The sequence below is a fragment of the Mesoplodon bidens genome (genome assembly GCF_964165515.1).
Source record: "Mesoplodon bidens genome assembly, chromosome: 16".
NCBI lineage: Eukaryota > Metazoa > Chordata > Mammalia > Artiodactyla > Ziphiidae > Mesoplodon > Mesoplodon bidens.
The window spans coordinates 64140468-64166430 of NC_138173.1; the positions used below are offsets into that span (position 1 = coordinate 64140468).

Genomic DNA, 25963 nt, shown 5'->3' on the forward strand with positions numbered 1-25963 from the left:
AAAAGGTTTTTTGATAAGGACTGAATCAGGCCATCACAATGCTCAAGACATCTTTGGATATGAAATCAGACCAAAGGTTTTTTAAGAGAGTCTCTGAAAACTTATTTATAGCTCTATCCCTGAATTTGCAATTGACCTGAAGGGGCAAGGATGAGCCGACAACTGGTGAGAACACAGAGTACCTCATCACAAGATATAACTTATCCTGAGAAATCCTGTCCAAAATGTTACATGTTGATAATTCACATACGGAAAGGAAAATTTTTAACAAGCGCCCTGACACCTTGCTGCTCTGGAAGGGTCACTGCTTAGCAGTATCTGGTGTCATCCAGGTCTGCCTCATGTCCCTTCCACTCCCAACTTCCTCTCCCCCAGCATCCCTGAGCCAAGCACTTAGAGTTCTCCAAGGGTACCTGGACCTCTCTTGCCTGTAGGCCTTGCGGGAGCTCCCCACCCTGCTTGGAATCCCCTTTCTCCTCCGGAAGCCATTGCTGAAGCTTGTAGAACTTATTCCACTGTATTTTAACGGCACTCTCTCCCCTGACACTAGACAGTGAGTCATTTAGGTCAGGAGCTCTGCTTGGCCTTACTGATGTTGGTGAACACAGGACCCACCAAGATGACAGGCCCTCAGTTCATGGTGGTGGGTGGGTGGGTGAAAGAGGAAGAAGCAAGCAGACAACCTCCTGGGTAGCTTACATTTTAGGATGCATTTAAATAATACTAATAGTAATAATAATAATACTGGGGAGATATCAGTAATATCAGAAAACCTGACTTTAATATTGCTTCCTTTAGTGTAATCTACATAATAGGGTATCTGTACAAATCACTGGAGTTGCTGCTCTTAAACCCATCCGCTGAGGATGATGGAATGGCAAACCTTGCTTTCTCTCACCTTTTTGCCTGTGCTCATCTTACCTCCTCTTCCTTCAAGATTCTTCCCAGCATCGCTGTCCCTCCTGCAGTCGTGTTTAGAAGCCTCCCAGTAAGCTCCCCCGGACCCCCTAAGCTCACACCCATCCTGGCACTCAGCCCACCAGGATAGAGTCATGTGTTTTCTGGTCCATTTCAACCCCTGGCCTTTGCATCCTCCGCGCCTAGGAAACAGGGGTGGTCAGCAGACATTTACTCAATGAAAGTTACATGCATCATTCCTTGAGCCCCCAAATGAGAAAGAGAAAATAGATTTTCTTGACATTTTATTCCCAATCCATAAGCTTCCAATACTGTAGTCTCTTCTTACAACCTAAGGTTTAACCCTATTTAGGGCTACAAGTTTCAGTTATCTGACAGCTGTGAGACTGCTACCAGACTGTCATCCTGAAACTGGGTTAAAATTTGAAAGCTGATGCTCTTTACCGTGTCCTGACAACAATTAATTAAGTTTAATTGCCATCTTTGTATTAATTCTGAAAAATAAAGTAACTGAATTCGTTCTAAAAAATAAGAGAAACCAGTCGTATTTTTAGTACTTATTCCTTTCTAGTTTGCCATCATCTGTAAATCTCATGTCAATTGAAGCGCGTTTGACTGTATTCCATTCTCCTCACTTGTTCTCACTTTGCCGGTCAATCTCCTTACATTGTTGAATCATATTTTTGGAATGAAATAGTCATAGGCTTTTTTATCATTAGCTATTTTACAATTTAATTTAGAAGAGGGAACAGAATGATAAAATTAAATACAAGAGGCCCTCTGTGTGTCATCAAATAACCTCGTCTACTTTTGGTAACAAAAATAAAATTCCCTTTAAATAATTTCTAGCTCATTCTGAGCCAACTCTGTACAGATGAATGGCCTTCAGACTGTGTGAAGATTATGAGAGAACTCATCTCTCCCTCACGATGAGCCCAACCAAGTTTTTCCTGACAATTAAAATTTTCCTTTTCTTAATTTCATTCCATCGCTCCTAATTATGACCCCTGTAATTAGTGTACTGATTACCTCCCCGGCACAATGTCTCTTCCTCCTTGATGTTCACCCTTTATGTATTTTTAGCTTCCTCCTCTATCGGCCCCTGAATTCCCTGCTACCTTTTCCCTCACGGGACTGCTGGTTGAGGGACTCAGAGTGAGTCTTCCCCGGTCACTTAACCAGCTGTCTCACCACGTTTGGCTTTTGTCTCAATTTTTAGCTAAGGAAGAGAATTGTCCTCAGGGAAACTGGAGAGCTATTGTACAGCCTTGTCCTTCTGCGATGTTGGGGGATGTGTGCTAATGAGTTGATGCTCTGAGACAGTAGTGAGCTACTTCCTGCGCAATCCAGATCAGGTCCACACTCTAGGGCTGAACACTGTGGCTCAAACAGCATCACCCTCATTAGAAGCTCAGAAAGGTAGTTAGTTGAGATCTTTCAGTTTTTCTACAGAGTTTGTAAAGCAAGTTCTGAGAGCCTTTTTGCTTCTTTCCTTCCTTCCTTCCTTCCTTTGTTTTGTCCCTCCTTACTGTCTTCCATGCCCATTAGTGCTACCTTTTGGAGCTCGTGAATGTCCGTAGACCGTACACTGCAGCGCTAGAACTTGGACCCCCCCAAAGGCTTTGAAAATGAACAAGATCAGCCAGTCGCCCTGCTCTGCCTTTTCAGAAACTGTCTCCAGGTTTCTCCTTCCTCATGATGCTCTTGTTACTGCCTGGATGTATTTGGTAGGTCCTTTTTTCCAAAGAGGGCAAAACATTTCATCTCATCTTCACTGTATCCTAATGAAATAGTTGAGAAGAGACAGTGTTTGCCTGAAGAACTTCAACACCTATCCCCCAATTTATGGTAGAGCCCCGTGGTACCTAGATCTAGACTTAACCCACCCCGCTGAAGTCCATGCCTTACCGAGCTCTCCTCTGGGTCTTGCGCAGAACCGCTTTTCTGCAGAAGAGCTAGGGGGTGAATGGTGTAATTTTTAAGCCGCCCTAAAGATTGGATGCCAGGTATCAACCCTGAGCCCCTATCATGCGCCACGCACTGTGATGCAGAGATGATGAGCAAAGGTGGTCCCTGTCCTTGAGCGGCTTACAGATTAGTCACGGAGATAGTGGCAGAAACAGGTAATCACCGAGGATTTAAGTTTGGGAGGGATGGGGGAGCCCCTGAGTGAGAAGCGTTCCCAGAGGAAGGCAGTGGCCTTGGTGAGATTCTCTGTGTTGTTTTTTTTTTAATAAATTTATTTATTTATTTATTTTGGCTTTGTTGGGTCTTCATTTCTGTGCGAGGGGCTTCTCTCGTTGCGGAGAGCAGGGGCCACTCGTCATCGCGGTGCGCGGGCCTCTCACTATCACGGCCTCTCTTGTTGCGGAGCACAGGCTCCAGACGCGCAGGCTCAGTAGCCGTGGCTCACGGGCCCAGTTGCTCCGCGGCATGTGGGATCCTCCCAGACCAGGGCTCGAACCCGTGTCCCCCGCACTGGCAGGCAGACTCTCAACCCCTGCGCCACCAGGGAAGCCCTCTCTGTGTGTCTGCGTGGCCCAGCCACTGTCAGGCCCGCGGCCGCCTTCCTTAGCGAGCTCGCTCCTAATTGCCACCTGCCCTGGAGTATGTGAGCTCTCACGGAGAAGGAAAATTTATCCCTCCTGACATCTTTAGGTGTGGATAAGGAAAACAGTAAATGCTAAGCGTATTGTCAAGTGCTGTGAATGTCACCGAAGAGGAAGTTTTACAAGTGTGATTTCTCCATGTTTACAAAACGAACAAATGACTCAGATCTATTGTACGCATTCACAAGAGCTGTGTCCTAAGCTGCTCCCGATTTTGAAGTCATGTGTCTTCTTCCTTTGCATGTGCGGAAGGTTTTATAGAGGGTGGGAAGTGGGGGGGTGGGGGGTACAGAAGGAAAGCTTGGCCACAGGACTTGGTTCTAGGTGCGTGAGTGCCGCCAGGGCCTTTCCTTGGCCTCTGTGGTGTGGAAGATGCCCCATACCCCTCAGCCCTTGCTTCCTTTCTTCTTTCTCTGTCTCTCCCTCCCTCCCTCGCCCTCCCCCTTCCCCTCGTCCTCCTCCCCATTCTCCTTCTCTTTCTCCATCTCTCTCTGTCTCTGTCATTTTTCTTCTTCCTTCCAGTTGGCAGGGATTTTCCCCCCTTTGGTATGTTTTCTGTTAGGCTAACTTCAGACAAGACCCTGAAAACTGAAAACAGATGTCGAGGTGGCCCAGAGCGTCTGTGGGTTCATCACTCTCCGAAGCCCCGATTGGCTCTGCGCACGTTGCAGGCTGGGAGCCGGGCTGCGTTTTGGGCGGCTTCGCTGACTTTGCGGCTGACAGGACTGTTGAGCCTCACTAGATCTGGTCCCTCGGGCTCTCACCTTTTTAAATTTCTTCCATATGGAATGCACTTTGGGGATTAGTCCCCTTTCTTTTTTCTATTCTTTTTTTTTTTTCTTGTTTAAAAATGACTACACTGTGCCACCATAAAGAAGAATTTTTAAATGGATCAAAAATAAACCTTGATACTCTTTATCAGATGCATGTAGAAAGGAAAAATAAGCATATTTAATTAATGCCAGATTCTGAGGCATTTTGTAACTACCATGCTGGGTAAATCCTACGGAGTAACATACCTGATTAGACTTGAGGCCTGCCCTCACTTAGTAAGACAAATAATTCCCCCTTCACTGAGCTTTATCCCACAATGGACGTCTTCAGTGCCTCTTTACCTTTTATCGTCTGAAGATCAAAATTTATCATTTATTTCAAGAAGCTTTACGAAACAAAGTATGATGTTGGTGCTGGCTTTATTCTGTTATTAAAGTCTTGCATTCTACACAGGAATTTCATTTTTGTTTTGTCTAGAGCTTCGAAATTAGAGGAGATGGAAGAGAAGATGTTATATAAATTACATTGTGATGGATTACCTTGTAGGGGAGCAGATAAGTTTGAAATATTACAACTGTCATTAGGATAATAAATCTCGAATGTATCAGGGATGGAAATGGTGTCATAGTCCCTGTCTTACCCAGAGCTGAAGTGTTGCAGTTTTAAAGTTGAGCAATTAAAAATTGTAAAGCTCCTTTTTAAAATATTATGATCTCTAGACTTGATTTCGTTACCTGTTTCCGTTTGACAAATTGAATAAACAAATCCATCCATCCCCCTTGCCATCAGTCCTACCTTCTTCTTAAATATTACTTGGTCTCATAAACAGTACCAGTTATAAAAAGTACAAATGAATAATTATTCTTCAAAAATTAAAAAATGCCCTTGATTCCTTCTCTACTGCCAGTTCACATATACAGTAGTTACGCCACCAGGACACAGTGGACTGCAATATTTTGTCATATTTTCTTTCAGTCTTTTTTCTGTATACCATATTTAAGATTATTTAATCACACTACATATATAGTTTTAATTTCATTTCTTCCGCCTCTTGTTATAAGCATTTTCTGATGGTAAAGATTGTTCTTAATTTCTATCAGATTTTGAGTGGTGATGTCACCGTTCATTGACATTCTCAGTCTGTCAAATATCTAGATTTCCCCAGTGTTTTTCTCTGTTATAAAAACTGCTGTACTTGAATGTCACTACATGTACACTCTGGCTAAACTCAATAAACTTAAGATGATTTACACATTTTTCAAAACTGATGATTATTGTACTTTCCCCTGGGCAAGGGAATAGAATCAGAGATGATATAAAGACATAGTGTGGAATAGTTTATTTCTTGGAATACAACCTCTGTCATCTTGCTTTTTGGTAGTTTGCTTTTGCATTCTCTTTTGGAACAGAGAATGGAGAGTGGAACGACCTAGATGGTGTAAAATGGCTCCCTTTCTGGAAAAAAGTAATTAGATCAAAGACCAGCTTGTCTTATTCTAAAATATTTGCCTACAGAACAGTCTTCTTTACTGTTTTCATCTTATTATCACAGTCAGTTTATATATAACAATAATCAAAGCATTCTCTTGCTTTGGCAACCAGTCACTCAGTGAACATTTATTAAGTTCCAGCACCTTGCCTGGCTCCCTGAGAATATGAAGATAAATAAGGCAGAGTTCCTCCCCTCAAGGAATTCATAGTCTAGTAGGGAAGATAGAGAAGTAAACAAATGATTACAGCATCTACAAAGATATTCTGGGGGCTGAAGGAGGTATCACCTCTGCTTTGGGGCTTCACAGAGGAAATACTTGAATTAATTTAGTCTTGAAGTGTGGTCACAGATTGCTAGGGGAAGGGCTAGCAGAGAAGCAGAATAGCCTGGCAAGTGTGAGGAAACTAATGAGTTTGGGATGGATATGGGGAATGGGATTGGGGAGGGAGATGAAGATGCTCTGGGCCAACTAATGAAAAGTCTTGTTGTTGTGCTTAGGAGGCCATGGCTTTAGAAAGATGAGCTAAGGTGTAGAAGGAGGTTGGGGAGAGACTGAGGCAGAGAGGTAAATAAAGAACTTTTGCAATATTCTAAATAGGAAGTCTGGGGACTTGAATTAGGACAGCAGCAGTGAGCATGAAAAGAAGGAGAGAGTCAAGGTAGTTTAAAGATAGAGATTGGAAAGCATATAGGAATAAGTTGCATCTACTGTGTTGGGTACCTGGATAGGTGGTATTTGCAACCCTCTAAAACAAGGAAACATAAGATGGACCCAAATGGGGTTTCTCATCTTCTGACCTTTGCTTGCTTCATACTCTTCCGTGGATCTACGCAATGGAGAGTTGTATACCTTCTCCATGCTGGCAAATCAGTTTTCCTGTCACGTGGTTTTCTAGTTAATTGCCCAAAGCAAAGAAATAGAATGTGTGCATTCGGTGGTCTGCTTTTGCTTAGAAACCTAGAGATGGGCATCAAACCTTCTCTGTACTTGCATAACAAGTACTAAATGCATGTACTGAATTTGGGGATATTTTCAGTATTTATTGACTTAAAGTGGATATTGTATGACCAGATCTCAAAGGATTGGTTTTTGTCCCACCAGTAGAATGCACCGGGTTCTGATTACTTTAAAACCCTCGTATTTTGACATATGATGTATTTTGACAGTATTTAAAGAAATGGAGGCAAATTAATACATGATGTCAGCTGAGGACAAAGAACGTGTCTAAAACAACAGCAGATAAGTTAACAAGTGCATGATAATGTGACAGGGTGCATCTTATGAAAATCTCAGCTCATTTGGAGGTTATAAGCTGAAACTCTTTATTCAGTTTACTTTCAAGATCTTTAGAGGAGTTTGTTGAAAGAGCTGTGGAAGTGAAAGCGGCCAGGAGACTAAAGATGTTGATAGTGCCCGGTCAGCTAACTACAGCTGGGCTAATTTAGGCCTCCCTTTGCCCTGGGCATGGAAGGGCTCATCCCATTCAGAATCCTGAGTCGAGCAGTCTTGTGGTTTCTCTTTGGGTGAGTCCATAGCACATCGTTTTTATTTAATAGAGCATATATGTTGCAGGTACCCACTCTATGCTAGCTCCGTGGAAATTCTGAGTAATAATATTAATAATCATAACAATATTTATTGACCCCCTGCTATTTGCCAGACACCCTTCTAAGAATTTTTCATACATTAATTCACTTAAACCTCATACAGCTCTGTGAAGTAGGTTCTTTCTCTGTGAAGTAGATTGTAAACTCCATTTTACAGCTGAGAAGATGGAAATAGAAAAAGGTAAAGTAACTCACCCAAGAGCACCCAGCTGATAAAGTCATGGGACCAGCATTTAAACCCGGGCAAGCTGTCTCCGAGCTCGTGTTCCTAAACACTCTAATCCTCGCTGCCTGAGTGTCCTTCCCTCTTCTTATCACACCTCCCTGGAGAGCCTGGCTTAGTCATCACTTTCTCAGGGAGGTTCGCCTTGATTCCTCACCCCGCCTTCCGAGATCTTCTAGGTTACTTTTCTTCTTTGTAGAAAACATATTTGTTATTTCACTCACTGCACAGAATATAAGTGTTTGTATCTGTCTCTCCCACCAGACGTGATTTTAATCCTCTTCATATCCATGGGCATTTGTGTAGTGTTTGGCACAGAGCAGGTGTTCAATGAATACAACTTGAGTTGAGTTGTTTTGGCTTGAGCACACAATGCTTGTCCTCAAGGAGCTTTCAATCTACCTAGAAAAGAAGTTCCATCCACATGAAACAACTGAATAATGAAGAAATTTAAGCTAAAAGAGTATGGTATATACAGTAGGTGTTATAAGATTTCAAAGGAAGGAGATTGGCTGCAGGGATTGGGTTAGGTTGAGTTTGGTTGGGTTGGATTGTGTTTGGTTGGACTGGACTGGATTGGATTGGGTTGGATTGAATTGTATTGGATATATATAGCTTCTTCCAAATGTGTGGAATCTGAGATGCATATAGATTATAGCTAACCGAAGAAGGAAGAAGACTGATCACAATGTTGACCTGAGGTAGCTGCGAATTAAATGCTCATGTTTAAGGGGGCAGCAGAATTGTTTCAGACAATGTGAGCTGAAAGATCCTCCTCATTGTCACAGATCAATTAGGAGCTCCTCAGAGAGGCTGGCCCTGTTCGTTCCTGGGAGCTTCTTTCCACAGTATCTTGTATGTGCATAGCCCTCACAAGACTGCTTTGTGTTGTATATATCTGTCCTGTGTGACTGAACTCCCTGAGGGCAAGGATTATTTTTTGCCAATACCAAGCAGACAACCTGGCACAAAGTAGTGATAAAAATAACAATAGCAGGCTTCCCTAGTGGCGCAGTGGTTGAGAGTCTGCCTGCCGATGCAGGGGACACGGGTTCGAGCCCTGGTCTGGGAGGATCCCACATGCCGCGGAGCGACTAGGCCCGTGAGCCACAACTGCTGAGCCTGCGCGTCTGGAGCTTGTGCTCCGCAACAGGAGAGGCCGCGATAGTGAGAGGCCCGCGCACCGCGATGAAGAGTGGTCCCCACTTGCCACAACTAGGGGAAGCCATCGCACAGAAACGAAGACCCAACACAGCAAAAATAAATTAATTAATTAATAAACTCCTACCCCCAACATCTAAAAAAAAAAGAAAAAAAGAAAAATCTCCCCCTTATTGTAAAATAAATAAATAAATGAATAACAATAGCAGCAACAATTTACAGTTATATAGCATTGGTTTATAATAAAATATATACATGATAAATAACGTTTATCGGATCCTTACTATGTTCTATCCATTGTTCTGATTATTAACTCAGTCTACCTTTGCTGAATATTTTTTGTTGAAATTGTTGGTTGAATTTTGCTATCCTATGAAGATTATAACACCTAGGAAATTTTTCATTCTGTAGGCCCTTTCTGGACATGATCTGCATTTTAATTCTGCAAAAGCTGTTCACACACAGAGGAGTCTTAGCTCTTAGCCAGTGCCAGAGAGTTTCAAACCTAGGATTCCCTTAATGCTAACTTGACGCAACCAAAGTGCTAGCATTCAGGGCAGGCCACTCATCCCAGTAAGAAACTAAGAAGCATTCAGGACAGGCCACTCATACCAGAAAGAAAGTAAGAACAGGCTAGATACCCATGAATAGTAGAGTAGACCCCAAAACAATGCGCACGCACGCGCACGCACACACACTCCTCTTAATTCCAAGCCAAAGAGACTGAACCTGCTGACCCACTTCTTTTTCCGTTTGGAGTCTAAGACATGTCCGAGTTCACAGAGGGGGCCACTCATCACCCCGCCTGTGGGCTGCTTGGTGGGGCGACAAGTCAGGAGTCGGCACAGACACACATGCAGACACTGTGACTGCAGAGCTTCCAACTTGGAATCGACCTTCTTTTGCAGGTTAGGGAGGGGATCGCCCATGTACCAGCTCAACTGCTCCAAATACGCCATCCCAGAAGAGCGCAAGGAAAACAATCCAGGCAGCCCAATAAGCATTTCAGGCGGGCAACAAATATTTGTATAATATTTGCTACTAACTTTTAAGAGAAAAGTGCTCTTAGAAAAATGTCTGAGGCTTAATTGAAAAAACACATAGCAATCAACTTTTATTCCCAGCTGGCGTAAAACTGTCTGTCAGCCAAATTTGGGTTGCCTGAAGACAGACAAGTGACTAATACTAGGGCTGTGTGTGGCCAGGCCCAAGTGTATTTTCTGACCGCAAAACCATGTCTGGATTCTCCTTTGTAATTACCACACGGCCTGCTATAATTGTAACACTTACATTTACTTGCTGCCTTTGACGTGGAATTCAGGGTCCAAGGCTGTACCCCAAGCTAGAGTGAAGTCCTCTCTGTTATTTGCCTAAAACCTATAAAGTCATCATTGTGTGAGACATGTGTGTGTGTCTGTGTCTGTGTGTGTCTGTGTTGCCGCATCTGTTAAATATGTTAAGTATATCCTTGTGAAAAGTATGCCCACTCCTGCCTTGTTGGATGAAGCACTTTACTAACGGGATGCTGACTGAACACCTACCACTACATGCCAAGGACATTTTAGAATCTAGGAAACAGCAATGAACAAGACAATGAAGTCCCTGCTTTCCTGGAAGAGATCAGGAGTAGGGGAAAGTAGAAGAGAGGGAGACAGACAAGAAAGTAGCACCTAAAGAGATGCGCTGTGCGGTCACAGCAGAGCAATGGGGTAAAGGAGGGCTGGTGTCTTCTTTAGCTCACGAGGTCGGAGAAGGCCTCTCCAAAGCGGTAACGTTGACACCGACATTTTAAAATGAAAAGAAAGGAGTAGCACAAGCAGAGATCCGGAGGGCAGAACATTCCAGGCAGGTTAGTATAGCAGCCAAAGATGAGAAAGAGCTTGGCATGTTCCAGAAGCAGAGGAAAGACCAGTGCGACTCGAGCACGGTGGGTGAGAGGGGGACTGGTCAGAAGAGCTGGCTATGGAGGCCCCTGTAAGAAGCAGGTGGGGGTGGAGGGGTGGAGGTCGTGACCCCTGTAAGAAGCAGGGGTTCTAGTTAGGAGGCTCCTGAAGAGGCCTGGGCAGAAGGCCGTAGTGGTTTGGACTAAGATGCAGTGGAAATCGAGAAAAGAGGCTAGATTTCGATTTAGGGAATATAGTTGAGAACCAGTCAACAGAACTTGCCAGTGGTTTGGATGTGAGGAATGAAGGGAAAGGAATAATCAAGAATGATTCCAGGTTAAGGCGGTCCGGTGGTTAAGACTCCACGCTCTCAATGCAGGGGACACTGGTCTGATCCCTGGTTGGGGAACTAAGATCCCGCATGCCATGCCGCACGGCACGGCCAAAATAAATAAGATAGGTAGGTAGATAGATAGATAGATAGATAGATAGATAGATAGACAGATTCCAAAGGTTTGGGCTTGAGCACCTAGGAGGAGGATGACTGAGATGAGGATTTAGCTGTTCACTGACAGTCATCACTGACTAACCATGAACGCACATCTTGGGATCCAATAAATGCCCTCACCGACCTCCTAACCTTACATCACTGGGGAATATTCACAGACTTTTGGAAATCCTTGATTGTTTACTTAATTACTACTGCAGGCATTTTCATGTCTCCTCCTTTTGGTTTTTATTTTATGACATCAAGAAAATCCCATTCAAGTTACTAACTCAGTCCTGATACATCCCTCCTGGGCGCTCTGTAGATATTAGTTCCTGCCCAGGTTTCCCTCCTCAGCACTTCGCTTGGGTGCCCTGGGCCCCGGGCATGGATGTTAGGTGTGGGTCTGAGATCTGCCCATCTGGGCGGAAGCTGACAGCTGGCGCATATACTTCTGACAACATGCCTTGTTTCTGTATATGGAAAACAGTGTGACTCATCATCTTGTTCTTCCTTTTTTAATCAGAAAATTTTTTTGAGATCTCTTGAATAACAAACGGATTTAATCCGCTTATTTCTTTATTATAATGCTGACATTTTCTACTTTTGCCTTAAAAATATTGTGGAGGCTTCAGTTTTCTTGTCTATTCAGTAGGAATAACAATAGAGTTGTTCTTCATGGGTGTTTTGTGCAGATTAAATGAAATAATGTATATAAAGTGCTTAGCATAGTAGCTGGTATGTAGCAGTCTGTAAACTTGAGGTATTATTATTAATAAAATAATAATCTGGGGGAGGGAGGGATGGCTCCCAGAACCTATACACTGGTTTTAGTATTCAAATTAAGCAGGCCAAGAAAGTAGAGCTGTACATTGATTTACTGTACTAACTCCCTGCATGACTTTGGACAAAACCTATAATGTCTTTGGATCTCCCGTTTTCTCCAGTAAATGAGAGAATAAGGATAAATAACCTCAGTTTAGAACTTTTGTGATTCTAGTAGACGATCTGTATTTTTTCTCCAATCTTCCTATCAGTGGGCTTATCAAAAAGTTTTGTCTTTTTGTATAGATTAGTGTAAGTGATATTTATTACCAGATGTGACCTTTTGTTTTAGCACACTGTAGAATCCCAACATTAATATCACTTTCTATAAATATAGATTTCTGGTGAGGAAATGTTCTAGCTCAAGAGAAGTTTAGCTATTGAGGCTCTTTCTCTTTTTAGACTCTCGGTCCATGGGCTATTACTCACCACTGGCACTCTTTCCCAGCCTCACTTATGTCACCTTCTTCTTTCGTGATCGCTGCTGTTGATAGCCACCTACAGCTTCTAAGTTCCCCACTCAGCCTTCCCTAGTGGTTGGCATTGCATCTGAGTTGTGCTTTCTTGCTTCCTCTACTTTTTGAAATTTAAAAATAGAAAATTAAGAAAACCCCACAGTCTTTCACATTGGCTGAACCCTGTTATTCATCCAACAGATTTTCTGGTGAATTCCACAGTATAACGTATACAGTCAGAAATCTATCAGTTCAGAGGAAGCCCTGTAAGAAATGGACAAAGAGATACTTTTATTTTGACTGTCAAACGCACAATCAGAAATGGGCGGCAGCAGGCCGCAAGAGGAGGCTTTGGAAAGTGAATCAGAGAATCAGAATAGCTCTCTTCTCTGCTCCTTGACTTTTCTCCTTACCTGTCCAACTTTCCTGAACCATCGTGAAGAATCATTGGATTGGGGCTTTCCTGATGGCGCTGTGGTTGAGAGTCCACCTGCCGATGCAGGGGACGCGGGTTCGTGCCCCGGTCCGGGAGGATCCCACATGCCGCGGAGCGGCTGGGCCCGTGAGCCGTGGCCGCTGGGCCTGCGCATCCGGAGCCTGTGCTCCGCAACGGGAGAGGCCACAACAGGGAGAGGCCCGCGTACCGCAAAAAAAAAAAAGAATCATTGGGTTGATAAGAGGACTCTTTTTTAAGAGTCTGACTCTTGCGCTATTCATACCAAAGACAGGTCCTGGGAAGCACAAAGTCTCTTCATAGATCTAAGGAAAATTATTTCAGAAGCCGCAACTCACATCATAGCAAACATACTAAACTATGGCAACTTCCACATTAAATATAATTTTAATGCTGGCAAAATTTTTTGAAGATATTTTTACAATTTTGCCTTGGAAAACGGTTGGCTACAAGTAAGTGATTTAACCTATAATTGGCTATTAATTTATCGGCAATTATCTTAGCATACTTGGGAATTATTAAATTAAAACCTAACTCCAGCGTATATATTGCTTCCAAAGGAAATATTTTTGATTACCAAATCAACAATTAATGAAGTTAACCCAACATTACATTTTGTAGACCTTTAAAATTGATTATTTTCCATTTTGTAGTTATCCTGTTTTGAAACCAGTAAATGGTTTTCAAGGTCTCAGACATTTTTATCGGCCCTTGAAAAGCTGAAAGTCCCCAGGCATCGTACCTTAATGACCAGTGGTTAGAAAACGCTCTGTATGGGAAATCCTAAGCTCTGAGGGCTTCACTCTTGGCTTCTTCAAGGAAAAAGCGCTGTTTGGGGGACATTTCTCTAAGAAAATACAACAAGCTGGCATATAAATAGCACTAGTTGCTAAAACAAAGAGAAACCCCTACAAAAAAAAAAAACAGAGTAATTGGGGGCAGAATCCCTGGGTTTCAGCCATAAGTTCACTGGGTGACCTTGAACAAGTGCTCTGTGGCCCTTTTCCTGCCTCCAGTGGTACTTTTCCAGCATATACTTCATCTGGCCAAGGGGGAAGGCCAGGGCCAGCAGTTGTAGGAACTAAAAGATGTACAGAACCATCTCAACTTAAGAAAAGGGTTTCACTCACACATTAAAAGCGAGGCACTTTTTAATGTCTACATTCAGTATTTTGCCAAAATGAAAGAAGGAAGGGAAGGGAGAAGAGAGAAAGGGAGGGAAAAAGGAGGAGGAGGGACTACACTGTCACACTTGTGTTTAAAACACTACTGATCTTTGATTTCAGTGCAGAATGACAAGTCTGCCTTCTCCAGAAAGAAAGGCTTTCATGTGAGATTCTCTCAGTACCCCATTCAGAAGCCATCTGTTATCTAGTTTCCCTTGGTGAGGGGCAAGGACCATGAAAAGAACACAGATATCAGAATCAAATAAGTTATGTTCAAAGCTAGCCCTACCACTCATTTACTCAGCGGTTCTCAAAGTGTGGGCCAGGAACGCCTAGGGTACTCTGAGAGCCTTTCAGGGTGCCCACAAGGTCAAAACTATCTTCATAATAATACTAAGATGTCATTTGCCCTTTTCACTCTCTTTCTTTTCATAAGTGAATTTTTCCAGAGGCTGTGTGGTGTGATATCACGACAGACTGGACGCATACACAGATATCAAAATCCAGCTATCCTTATGATGATCTCTGATAATATCTGAATTGGGATCTCCTCCAAATCTTTTAGAAAACTCCACTAACGGAATCTAGTTGAGAAACTGAAGGAAGAAAACTAGAATATATAGTTCTTCTTCACTCATTAGTGAAGTTCTTCACTCATGAGGCCCTTTTCTTTCTTTGACCAAAGCCTACAAACTTTTTGCTCCTTTATCAGGTATTGTGTCCTTTGATTTAATTTTATTCATCCCCCAAAATGAGAATAATTCCAATGAAGTATTCCCTGACTTTCGATGTACAATGGATTACTAGACTTATATTTATTGCTGTGCCCTGCAGACCGTGTTACTCACCTCTCTGCCACCATAGAAAGCATCAGAAACATCATTGTTGTTGGAACACATAGTACACTATGGAGTGGATGGAAAGACATATTTTAGGATAAATATAATTTTGCTCACTTATTTTCATTCTTTGAAGTTGTTTAAACTAGGCCTTCTTAAACCTCTTATCACTTCTTACTGGACAGAAATTAAATGTGTAGACATTATTTTTAGACTGATGAAAAAATAAATATATAGTATGCAAACCATGAAAAAAAAATCCAACTATCTTCTATTAAGCCACACATTAAAGATATTTTCAGGGCTTCCCTGGTGGCGCAGTGGTTGAGAGTCCGCCTGCCGATGCAGGGGACACGGGTTCGTGCCCCGGTCTGGGAAGATCCCACATGCCACGGAGCAGCTGGGCCCATGAGCCATGGCCGCTGAGCCTGCACGTCCAGAGCCTGTGCTCCGCAACGGGAGAGGCCACAGCAGTGAGAGGCCCGCGTACTGCAAAAAAAAAAAAAAAAAAAAAAAGATATTTTCACAAAAGTAAAACAATGCCACTCTTATCTCTAACTTTTTTTGTTCTGGAAAATATAATTATACTTTTAATTTTTTAAATGTCATTTATGTTCACATGTCATGGGGTTGTTCTTTTTAAATGAATTAATAAATACATATTTTAAAATTCCTAAGTCTTAATGTCTAACATGGCAAATCTTGATAAATATAAACCACATTTTAAAAGTTTATTGGCATCCTCAATGATTTCTAAAAGTACAGAAGTGTTCTAAGACCAAAAAGTTTGAGAATCCCTGTACTGTCCAACAGTAACTATCATTTATTGAATGTGTCTTTGTGCCAGGAGCTGTGCAGAGCACACTAAATTCTTCACCTCTTAATCTTTGCAATAAAGTTATAGAGATGTTAAAAACAGACCCTGCTAGCACGAGGTCTCACAGCTGGAAGTGACAGAGATTACCACGTCCTCTGACTCCAAAGCCACATTCTTGATTAGTGAACAGCACTCCCTCACAAATTCACTCTCTGTAACTTTGAAAAAGTTATTTCGCTGCTCCAAATCTGTTTCCTTACCAAACATGGGCAGACTCCTGCCTCCCCTGCAGAAGAGTTAATATGCATCCAAGCGCCTAGCACAGGGGCTAACACCAAAGAGACCCTTCCATCCCTTCCTGTCCTTGACATGTTAGACCAACGAGACTCAGCAACTTCCCTTTTTCCCTCTAGATGGTCTTCAAGCAGAAAGAGAGGCTGATGCCACAGAAGGAGTTGATGAAGATATGATTGTGACCCAAAGTCACACCAACTTCATCTGCCCCATTACACAGGTACTGTTTTCTCCTCCTTCCCCTGAAAGAAAAAGCGATTCACTTCATAGAGGCAAAGGGTTCCTGTTTGCTTTCTGACTTCATTTCATGTCTAGAGTTGAGGAGGGAGGAAAGGAAAGGGATGAGAGTTGAAGAGTATACCTGGGAAAGAGTTTTCAGTCAATGATGTCCTTAGGGATCTAGGAATAAATTCCTGGCCCACAGGCCAAGTGTCATTGGTGCCACTGGTCTCCCTGCATTTTCTGATGTGGTCATCTGCCCTAGGAGTTATCTAGAGCCATGAAACGGGGAGGTTAAACCTCGGAAGCCCCAGGTCTAGGCAAACATAGCGCCAAATAATTGTTGGCTTGGAGAAGTTACTGGAAGCTGATCACTATCATTCCTGAAAGCCTGATGTCTCCTTGATTGCAGTTGGAAATGAAGAAGCCAGTGAAAAATAAAGTGTGTGGCCACACCTATGAAGAGGAAGCCATTGTTCGCATGATTGAGTCCAAGCACAAGCGGAAGAAAAAGGCCTGGTGAGTTGCTGCAGGAAGGGAAATGACACCTTCCCAGGGGTGGTCAGTCCAAGGCGCTTCAACTTCTCCCCTGAAGTCCATTCAGCCGGAGGGATAGTGTCAACATGGAAAAACAGGACATGAGGGAACAAATTAATAATCTGTTCAGGAAGAAACTGAAGGAGCTTCAACCACACCTTCAGAACACGAGAAAAAGGAATTGGATGTAATGTTAATCATTAGATAATAGGAATTTTTATGAATTTGTGCTGGAGCCTGAAAAAAATAGAGAACTGTGATACCGAGAGATTTCTTTTCCCCTTTCTATATGCACTTACCCAAACAAGAAGGAATGGTTTAAAAAATTTTTTTTTGTTTTTTTGCATCCTGCAATACAGGTAGTTTGTTTAAAAAATATATTAAGTCATCATTCTAAGATAAGAATTCGTATCCAACTGGTCTTGATGATCAAGATTTGATTGTCCGGGAAAACCTTTCATATCCTTAATTACGTAAATAACTTCCCAAATGGTTTAAGTAAATTCATGGATGACTGCAATGAGAAAGAAAATTTTAATTGGAATGTTTAGAGAATCTTTCTTTTATATATATATTTCTACCCCTTTCTCTCTCTCTCTCTCTCTCTCTCTCTCTCTCACACACACACACACACACACACACACACACACACATGCACACATGCTCCAACCCTGGAGGACCATGGCTCTGTTTCTGTAATAACCTAGAAGCCTGAGTTGGCTAGCCTAGCTTTGACTTGGTTGGCATTTCTTGTGCTTTTATCACAGATTTGTCGAAGGAATGGAATTGCAGGTGTGACCAGTTCTCAATGGACTTGTGATAACAGTCCCTTTGATGTGTGGCTTGCTTCTCCATCGCCCAGAAATTTGCTGGTCCAGACCTAGAACTGGAATTCCCCACCTCTCCTCATCAGGGTGTGGACTTAAAGATAGGGCATTTGAGACTGCAGATATCTTGATGGTCATTCAGTCAAGTAGTTTGCCCTATTTATTCTAGAAGAACTGCCTAATGATTACAAAATCGAGATTGTTTGAGCACATTTTTATCTGTTTTGACTTTCCAGCTTACGACTGAGATACCATATTTCCCTAAGGAACCTTTTATTTTCCCTTGTGAGTGTAATTTTCTTTGTTTCTGGACTTCTAAGCCTTCTTTTTCTCCTAACTTTTTTCTATGTTTATCCTCTGAAAAACAAAACTTTAATTTGTTGACATAACTGCTAAGAATAGGGATTCCCAGATAGTTCTGTGTCACAGCTCTTATTCCTTAAAGTTTGTGACATTCTCCTCGAGGCAGATTTGAAAAGGGCAGGCACTGATACAAAAGCACATTTCTCCCAAGTCCCAGGATGGCTGGAAGCAGCTCCCAGAGCAGGCTCACATTTAAATGCATCTTCTTGATTACATACTTTGATTTTCTAACGTCCTTTGCCTTTTTTGAATTGTAAATGATGTTTGGAAGCACTTGACACCCATCATTTGGAAAAGGTGGGTATTTTTCTGTACTTTTATAACTTGGGTGCAGATTCCGCAAACTCTGCAGGTTCTCATAGCTTAGTAAAAACAGTTAGGTCCAAGTGGAGAAGTCTGGAAGGATTACAGCGAAGGTACTATTGAAAAATCAGAAGGATTGAAAATGAGAAGGATTTCAGAGAATGCTTGGGCCTTGAAAATGAGAAGGATTTCAGAGAATGGTGGAGAAGACTCTTTCTAGCCAAGAGGCTCGCCCTATTCAGAGTCTGTTCCACTTGGGGGATAGTACGTACAGCGACAGTTATTGCATGTTAGCCGGTGATTAGAAGGATGCTCTGGACAATAGCAATGGGGGAATGGAGTATGTAAATTCTCTCTCTATTCTGTACTCATTGTAGAGGGTGTTAAATGTCATGATTTCATTAGTTTCCTCATCTATAAATGGATGATAATAGTTGTCATTGCCTCCTTGGTATGTTTGAAATTTGAATAAGATATACGTACAGCACTTGAAGTACCTGTCACGTGGTCAGTAAACTTTATCCCATCCTCATTACCCTCATCCTCATTCTTGCCACCATTATTCTGTAGGCGTGAGAGAACATTGCAGGGTTTTGAGGGAAGAAGGAGAGTCACCCTGGGTTTTAGGAAGTTACTCCAGTAGCAGTTCAAGAGATGGATGAATAAAGGCATGAGACGAAGATGTCAATTCAGATGCCTTTGCGGTAGATTAAGTTATAGATAATGAGAGCTGGGATTGAGGCAGGAGTCATAGGCGGAGGGAAGTGAGGAGGAACACGATCGTGGAGGTACGATGGACAGAATTTGGTAGCCGGAAGTTGAGGGGAACAAGTGGAAGGATGACTGACATTTCTCAACTGGGTGTCTAGAAGGATGGCGACGTCATTAGCTGGCAGAGAGGTCGTAAGGGGAACACATTTAGGAAGGAATAGAAGAGGCACAGTTTGGGTCATGCTAAGTTTGAGGTCCTAGCAATATAGCCACCTGGAAGTATCCAGGAGGCACAGAAAATGTGGGCGTTTGAGCTCGGGAGAGAGCTCCGAGTGTGAGATGTTGACTGTAAGGTTACTGATACAGAGGAGTCGGCCCAGCACAGGTACAGCTCTGGACTGGATGTGACAACAGCCAGCTGAGAACCCCCAAGGACGGGACCTTGGCCTGGCTCTGAGCGGCGTGAGGCCGGGATGCAGCTCTGCTTTGCTTACTGCGTTCCCCCAGCACCTAACGTAGACCCACAGAAAAGCATTCTGCCATTTTGAAAGGGCAATCAAAGGAAGAAGACTCCAACAAAGCAGTCTGAGACGTAGCCAGGAGAGAAGGGATGAGAGATAAGCGAGTTGAGGATCACAGGAGCCAGTGCTGGAGTGACAGGATCTTGAGGATGAGGTACATTGTATTTGGCAACAGGTTAGAATCCAGGGCCTCTGCAAATCCTATTCCAGAGGTTCCTGATTAAACACGAATTAGTGTTGTTTCCCAGGACGCATGTCAGGGCGATGAGCAGTTCTGGCTTCCCTTTGTTTAAAAATGTCTATGACACATCCAGTCCGAGAAATCTCAGTTTTTCCTCCTTGTTGGTTCCAACTATGTTTTGTCAGACAGGAGTTCCAGTTACATTGTGTTACTGGCACTGACTCCATTTTTAAAGTCTCCATTGTTGAGACTTTAGCCCTAACTAAATACAATAGTTAGAATCATTTCTGAAAACACATCTCTTAATAATCAGGCTGTTTATTATCTTACTAAGAAAGCTGCCTTATGATTTTCATATTAATAAGGTATTTCCTATTATCCATAGTCATTTCTTTCCTCTTTTGTTTAAGAACAGAGGCTATATTAACAAACAGTCACATTTAAGAGCACGGAGAGTACAATTAAGTTGAACAGAAATGTGTCATTGAATAGCAGAACTCCAGCATTGCGCTTGGAGGCCCTAATTTTTTTTTTTTTTTTTTTTTTTGCGGTACGCGGGCCTCTCACTGTTGTGGCCTCTCCCGTTGCGGAGCACAGGCTCCGGACGCGCAGGCTCAGCGGCCATGGCTCACGGGCCCAGCCGCTACACGGCATGTGGGATCTTCCCGGACCGGGGCACGAACCCCTGTCCCCTGCATCGGCAGGCGGACTCTCAACCACTGCGCCACCAGGGAAGACCTTGGAGGCCCTATTTTAACCATTTACCAACAAGGCCCTTAACGTCTCAGAGCCTCAGTGTCTTCATCTGTAAAATGGAAAGAGCGACATCTCACAGAATTTCAGGATCAAAGGAACAGTGGGGAATTCCAGTCTAGGTCTGGACCAGCAAATTTCTTGGCAGTGGAGAAGCAAAGCACTTAGGAGAAAGCTCCTTTTGGACTACAGCGCGCTGAACAAATAGCAGTCGGGTTATTGAGGTCAAGACTGTTCATGTTTGTATTACTTACCTCACTGCTTGGTGACACATTATTTTAGACTCAGAGGATGTAGGATAGAGTTACACTCTGTGTTTAGGTATGATGGGAATCCATCCCACTCACATTTCCAGACCTGCTTTCTAGAGCTGGGCTGGACTTTGGCATTCTTGGGGCCCAGATCCAGGAGCTCGTCAGACCCAGAATCCTGTACTTTTGAGCTGATGCTGAGGCCTAGGGTCCCCAGAGCCTCTGGGACCCCCTAAGACTCGGTCCCTTCGCTCAGCAGACACTTACACTCTTGGCCACTGCTGCGGTGGAATGTTCTGCCCTGTCAGTGACCCCAGTTCAGGACCCAGCCTCTCCTTCCAGGCCTGTAGGTCTGACTCTTGAACAGTAATGACACGAGAGCTTAAGACTGGCTGTTGCCACGCCTATCTTGCTCACCAGGATGTCGTGGGGATGAATGCACTAATGCTTATAGAGTGTTCTTTCTCCAGCGGAGGAGGGCCCTGATTCAGTATCATGTCATTATGACCTTGTCTTATCCTCTTTAGTTTAGAAACTTGTGTTTGTTTAATTGAGACGGCGTGAGAAACAAGGTTCTCCTGCATCGACCTCTCCTCCGGGAAGCCTTCCTGGAACCCCCGTTTGTGCTGTGCAAGGTGCCCCGTCCCTGTGCTCCCACAGCGCCTGCCTCCTGCCAGCATTGTAGGTGGGCCCGGCTCTTCTCCACAAGGTTCTAGAGGACAGAAGTTGTGTCCTAGAGCAGGAACCAGCTTACTGAGCACCTGAGTGAATTCCTGGACCATTGTCGCAATGCATCCCGCTCATTCTCACAACAACCCTATGCTCTGCCTTCCTAGAGGAAGAAACTGAGGCCCATTAATGACATCAGTTGCCCAGAGTGTCACAGCCAGGAGGCTTGAGCCCAGGGCTTTTTCACCCTTGAGCCTGTAGTTTTGTCTTTAGGCCGTCTGGCTCCCGTTGGGAGGGCTTTTTGGTTAATGCCTCTGTCCCCTGGGCTGATACCCTCAGTGAGCTCAGACCGCTTTGTCTGAACGGGTGGCCCTGGGATAATGTGCATGCCAGCTCCGCAACTGCCTGCTGTGGTTAATCCCATCACACGTTCTCAGAATGCTCTCATTTACTGACTAAAACCACTGATGTCATCAGGAAGTCCTCCCCACCTCACTCTCCACTTCCCTAAAACAGCTTATTCACTGTCTGACTATTGGTTTTAAAGACTTTGTTCTGTGAAGTCGGGGGACTACAGCCCACATCCTGGCTGTTCAATGTGAATGATCAGTGGGTTGATAAGCATTAACTGAGGGTCATCCCAGCCACCGACTTAAGGTTGCACTTCCATGTATGTCATGGAAGTTGAAGTGATGAAAACTGCCTTTGCTGAAGTCAGGAAAGTGTCCGTATCCTTTTCATAATCTCACCTTATTTACTTTCAAACTGAAAGAAAGAATTCACTTTGAGACAGCAAGGTGTTTTAAACCAGTGTAAAGCATTCCTCAAGCACCTCCAATCCTTCCCCTAACGCAAAGCCAAATCATCACCCCCATCGTCTTTCATATGATTGCCTTTCTTTAATCACATTTTAACACATGTCCCCAGACATACAGGACACATTTCAGTATTTTAAATATAAATATTGTTAGCAAGCATATTATTCATTACATTGATTAATGCTCCTCTAATATAAAGATGCCTTGGTCCAGAAATCAAGACCGAGAAAAGTTTCACTTTTGTGTTGAACTGTTGAGCTTTCTACTGCTGGACAAATTGGAGCTCCCATGATCCGCTTTCTTCCCCTTCTGGTTTATAGCTTTTGTCTTGAATTTTTTTTTTTTTTTTTTTTTTTTTTTTTTTTTTTGCGGTATGTGGGCCTCTCATTGTTGTGGCCTCTCCCGTTGCGAAGCACAGGCTCCGGACGCGCAGGCTCAGCAGCCATGGCTCACGGGCCCAGCCGCTCCGCGGCATGTGGGATCTTCCCAGACCGGGGCACGAACCCGTGTCCCCTGCATCGGCAGGCGGACTCTCAACCACTGCACCACCAGGGAAGCCCGAATTTTGTTATTTTTTTTTTTTTTTTTTTTTTTTTTTTTTTTTTTTTTTTTTTTTTCTTTTTGCGGTATGCGGGCCTCTCACTGTTGTGGCCTCTCCCGTTGCGGAGCACAGGCTCCGGATGCGCAGGCCCAGCGGCCATGGCTCACGGGCCCAGCCGCTCCGCGGCATATGGGATCCTCCCAGACCGGGGCACGAACCCGTATCCCCTGCATCGGCAGGCGGACTCTCAACCACTGCGCCACCAGGGAGGCCCGAATTTTGTTATTTTTGATCTGTGCTTTTTGGAGGGTTGTCTCAGATCACTGGGCCAGAGCTCTGTGTGGGGCAGGAACCTATATTTGTATTTCACAGCTGGGTGCTTAGAACTAGCACAGGGCCAATCACATAAGAGGGTCAAATGAATGCACGAATGTGCACCCGTCTGTGTTGGAGGTATGCAATCTATAGACAGATCAGCAACTTTCATCAGGAGACTGGTGACGGTCATAGGAGATGGTGAAGGGGATGAAAGTTATTGAGCACTGTGTTGCCTGGAGCCCTGTGAAATTGGGATTCTGCCCCTATTGTAAATCTGAGGACACAGAGGCTCCAAAAGGTAAAGTGAGTTGCCGGTGGTCTCATAATAAGCAAGTAGGCATTGGAGTTAGAATTCAGACCTAGGTTGGCTTGACTCCAAAACTGGGCGCTCTACCAGAGTCTGGTTCATGTTGAGAAGAAATCAGGTGACTTCATCCAGCCCACTGCCTTCAGAGGAGACCACATCTGAACAGAACCATGACTCACCCACTGATTTCTTCAGCCACAGCTTTTCCTCTGAGTCCCCACCAGCCCACTCAGTCTCTCCACTGGGAGGACTAGTGGGCATTTCAGAGGGAACATGTAGCAACCAGGACTCCTGCCTGACTCCATCCCAGCCCGGCTTTCCAGTTGTTTCCATGGAGAGGAAGGGTACCACCAGTCCCCTTCGGCTCGGGCCAGACTCTGCACAAAGCTCAGCTTTCCTTTACCCCCCACATCAGGTCCATCAGCAAGTCCCATAGGTTCTATTTCCGGTTGTATCCAGGGCTGCTCACGGCTACACCCTCATCCAAGCTGCCCTCACTCTGCTGGCTGCTGCACAATCCCCCCCTCTCTCCTGCTTCCCCTCTGCCTGTGTTCTGTATTAAACAGCCAGAGTCATGTTTCCTAAATATAAGCCAAATCCCATCCCTCCCCTATCTCCAGCCCTCCATTGTTTTCATATTTAAAATAAAACCCAAAGCCCCACACGCCCTCCAACCAAATCTCCAAATGCCCTCCCTCTTGCCCTGGGCATTCCAGCCACACGGACCTTGTTCTTACTCCCGGGCACCAAGCGGCTATCTCCTCGACTTCTACACGGGCCGCTGCCCCAGCCCGAGCCTCATGCAGCCCTTGTTCTAGATAAGACCTCCCAGTGAGCCTTGCCCTGACCCCCTCTACATAAGCCCCTTAGCTCACACTCTCTCCCTTGACCCTGCTTTTTAGCCTTTGTAGCACTTAATGCCACATGAACTCACAGCAAGCATCTATGCGGTTGAGTTAGTGAAGATCTGTCTCCCCCACTGCAAAGTGAGCGCTGTGAAGTGGGCATTGCCCTGCCCCCGGTGCTGGACAGGCCCTGGCTCAGATGGACACCCGGTGAACAAATGAATGAGTGCACATCGGTCCTGATTTTTTAAGTGTGCTCCTTTGTTGGTAAAATGTCCTCACTTAAACACTACTCAGCCATAAAAAAGAATGAAATTTTGCCATGTGTAGCAACATGGATGGACTTGGAGGACGTTATGCCAAGTGAAATAAGTCAGAGAAAAACAAATACTGTGTGATAACACTTATCTGTGGAATCTAAAAAATACAACAAACTAATAAAACAAAAAAGAAGCCAACTCACAGATACAGAGAACAAACTCGTGGCTCTCGGTGGGGAGAGGGAGGGGGAGGGGCAAGATAGGGGTGAGAAGAAGAACAAGGGGTTATTATGGGATTATATGAAATCACCTGTGTGAAAACTTCTGAAAATTGTAAAACACTGTAGAATTTAAAGAATCTTTCATTCAATTAAAAAAAAAAGTGCCCTCACTTAGATTCTTGCATGTGAGAGAAGTTCATGCTGAAGGCATTAAGGTGAAGCGGCCTGACTTGATTTTCTCATCCCTCACAGCTGCCCGAAAATTGGCTGTAGCCACACGGACGTAAGAATGTCTGATCTCATCCAGGACGAGGTGCTGAGGAGGGCGATTGAGAGCCACAACAAGAAAAAACATCGTCAGTCTGACTAGGAAGACCACCTGCCTGCAGGGAACTCCGCAGCCTACCTCCTACCCCAGCCATCTGTAGAGAGCAATGCTTGTCAAAGCACTTCGACTGGCTGCATAGCATACTTTGGGGTAAAATTGAAGGTTTTAGTGTATTTGAAAGCCTTTTTCTATGTTACAGTAAACATTCAAGCACATTATATTGTTTATTTTTAAGTGTTCTGCAACTTTAAATAAAACTTTGATTATCTGCGTGTGTCCTATCTGTGCGCCTCCCGAGGTGTAAATGCTTCCAGTGGTAAAGCCTGGGTGGTGCCAGGCTTCTCTATTTCTAATCCTTCAGACTGTTTTTTATTATAGTTTTAACCAAAAAAAATGTCTTGCAAGGCATGTTTGAAATGCAAACACATAGAAACACCCCCAACTGCAAGCATTTTCTATCAGGATAGTAAAGAATAGCATGAGGGTATAAAGCAAAGCCAGCTTCCTTACCTATGTTTACTTTGTATACTGACAGTTCCAAAGATGTAAATGCTTTTGTCATTCTGATGGGCACAGAATGCTCCAGTAGCTGGCTTATCAGTGCGATGATAACTGATGCCATAATGGAAACTTTGCTGCAGCCTTCTGAGATCCTGAAGCGTCATCGGAAGCAACCACATCCTGGCTGTTCTCTGCCTTGCTCTGTGGCTTTTGGTAAGTAGCTTCAGCCCCGTGGGGCGGGGGGTCTTCAGCCACGAAATAAAGATATTGAATAAGATGTTCTGTACTGTCTCTTCAGCCCCGAAAGTCTGCAGACTTACAACCAGCAGGGTCTTTCAATTGAATACCATTGATTTATATTCCATTTGTATAAAAAGTGCTGATCTATTCATAGTCTCCATAGCAGCCTTTTATCAACTAGAATAATCAATTAAACCTAACGAAGCATACCCTGACTACACTAGGAAACCAAGAATAACTAATA

The 25963-nt window shown here is 43.9% G+C and overlaps 1 protein-coding gene across 2 annotated transcripts in view; it reads left to right on the plus strand.

The window, feature by feature from the left end:
- Positions 1-25240, plus strand: part of NSMCE2 (NSE2 (MMS21) homolog, SMC5-SMC6 complex SUMO ligase) — a 225840-nt gene extending 200600 nt beyond the window's left edge. Inside the window, exons 5-7 of one of the 2 annotated variants that reach the window (XM_081258684.1) lie at positions 16125-16225; positions 16637-16743; positions 24903-25240. In XM_081258684.1, coding sequence (XP_081114810.1) covers positions 16125-16225; positions 16637-16743; positions 24903-25020 — 326 coding nt within the window. In that variant the 3' untranslated portion in view covers positions 25021-25240. The remainder of the gene's footprint in view (positions 1-16124; positions 16226-16636; positions 16744-24902) is intronic. The other variant, XM_081258685.1, reaches the window with a different exon arrangement.
- Positions 25241-25963: the final 723 nt, after the last annotated feature.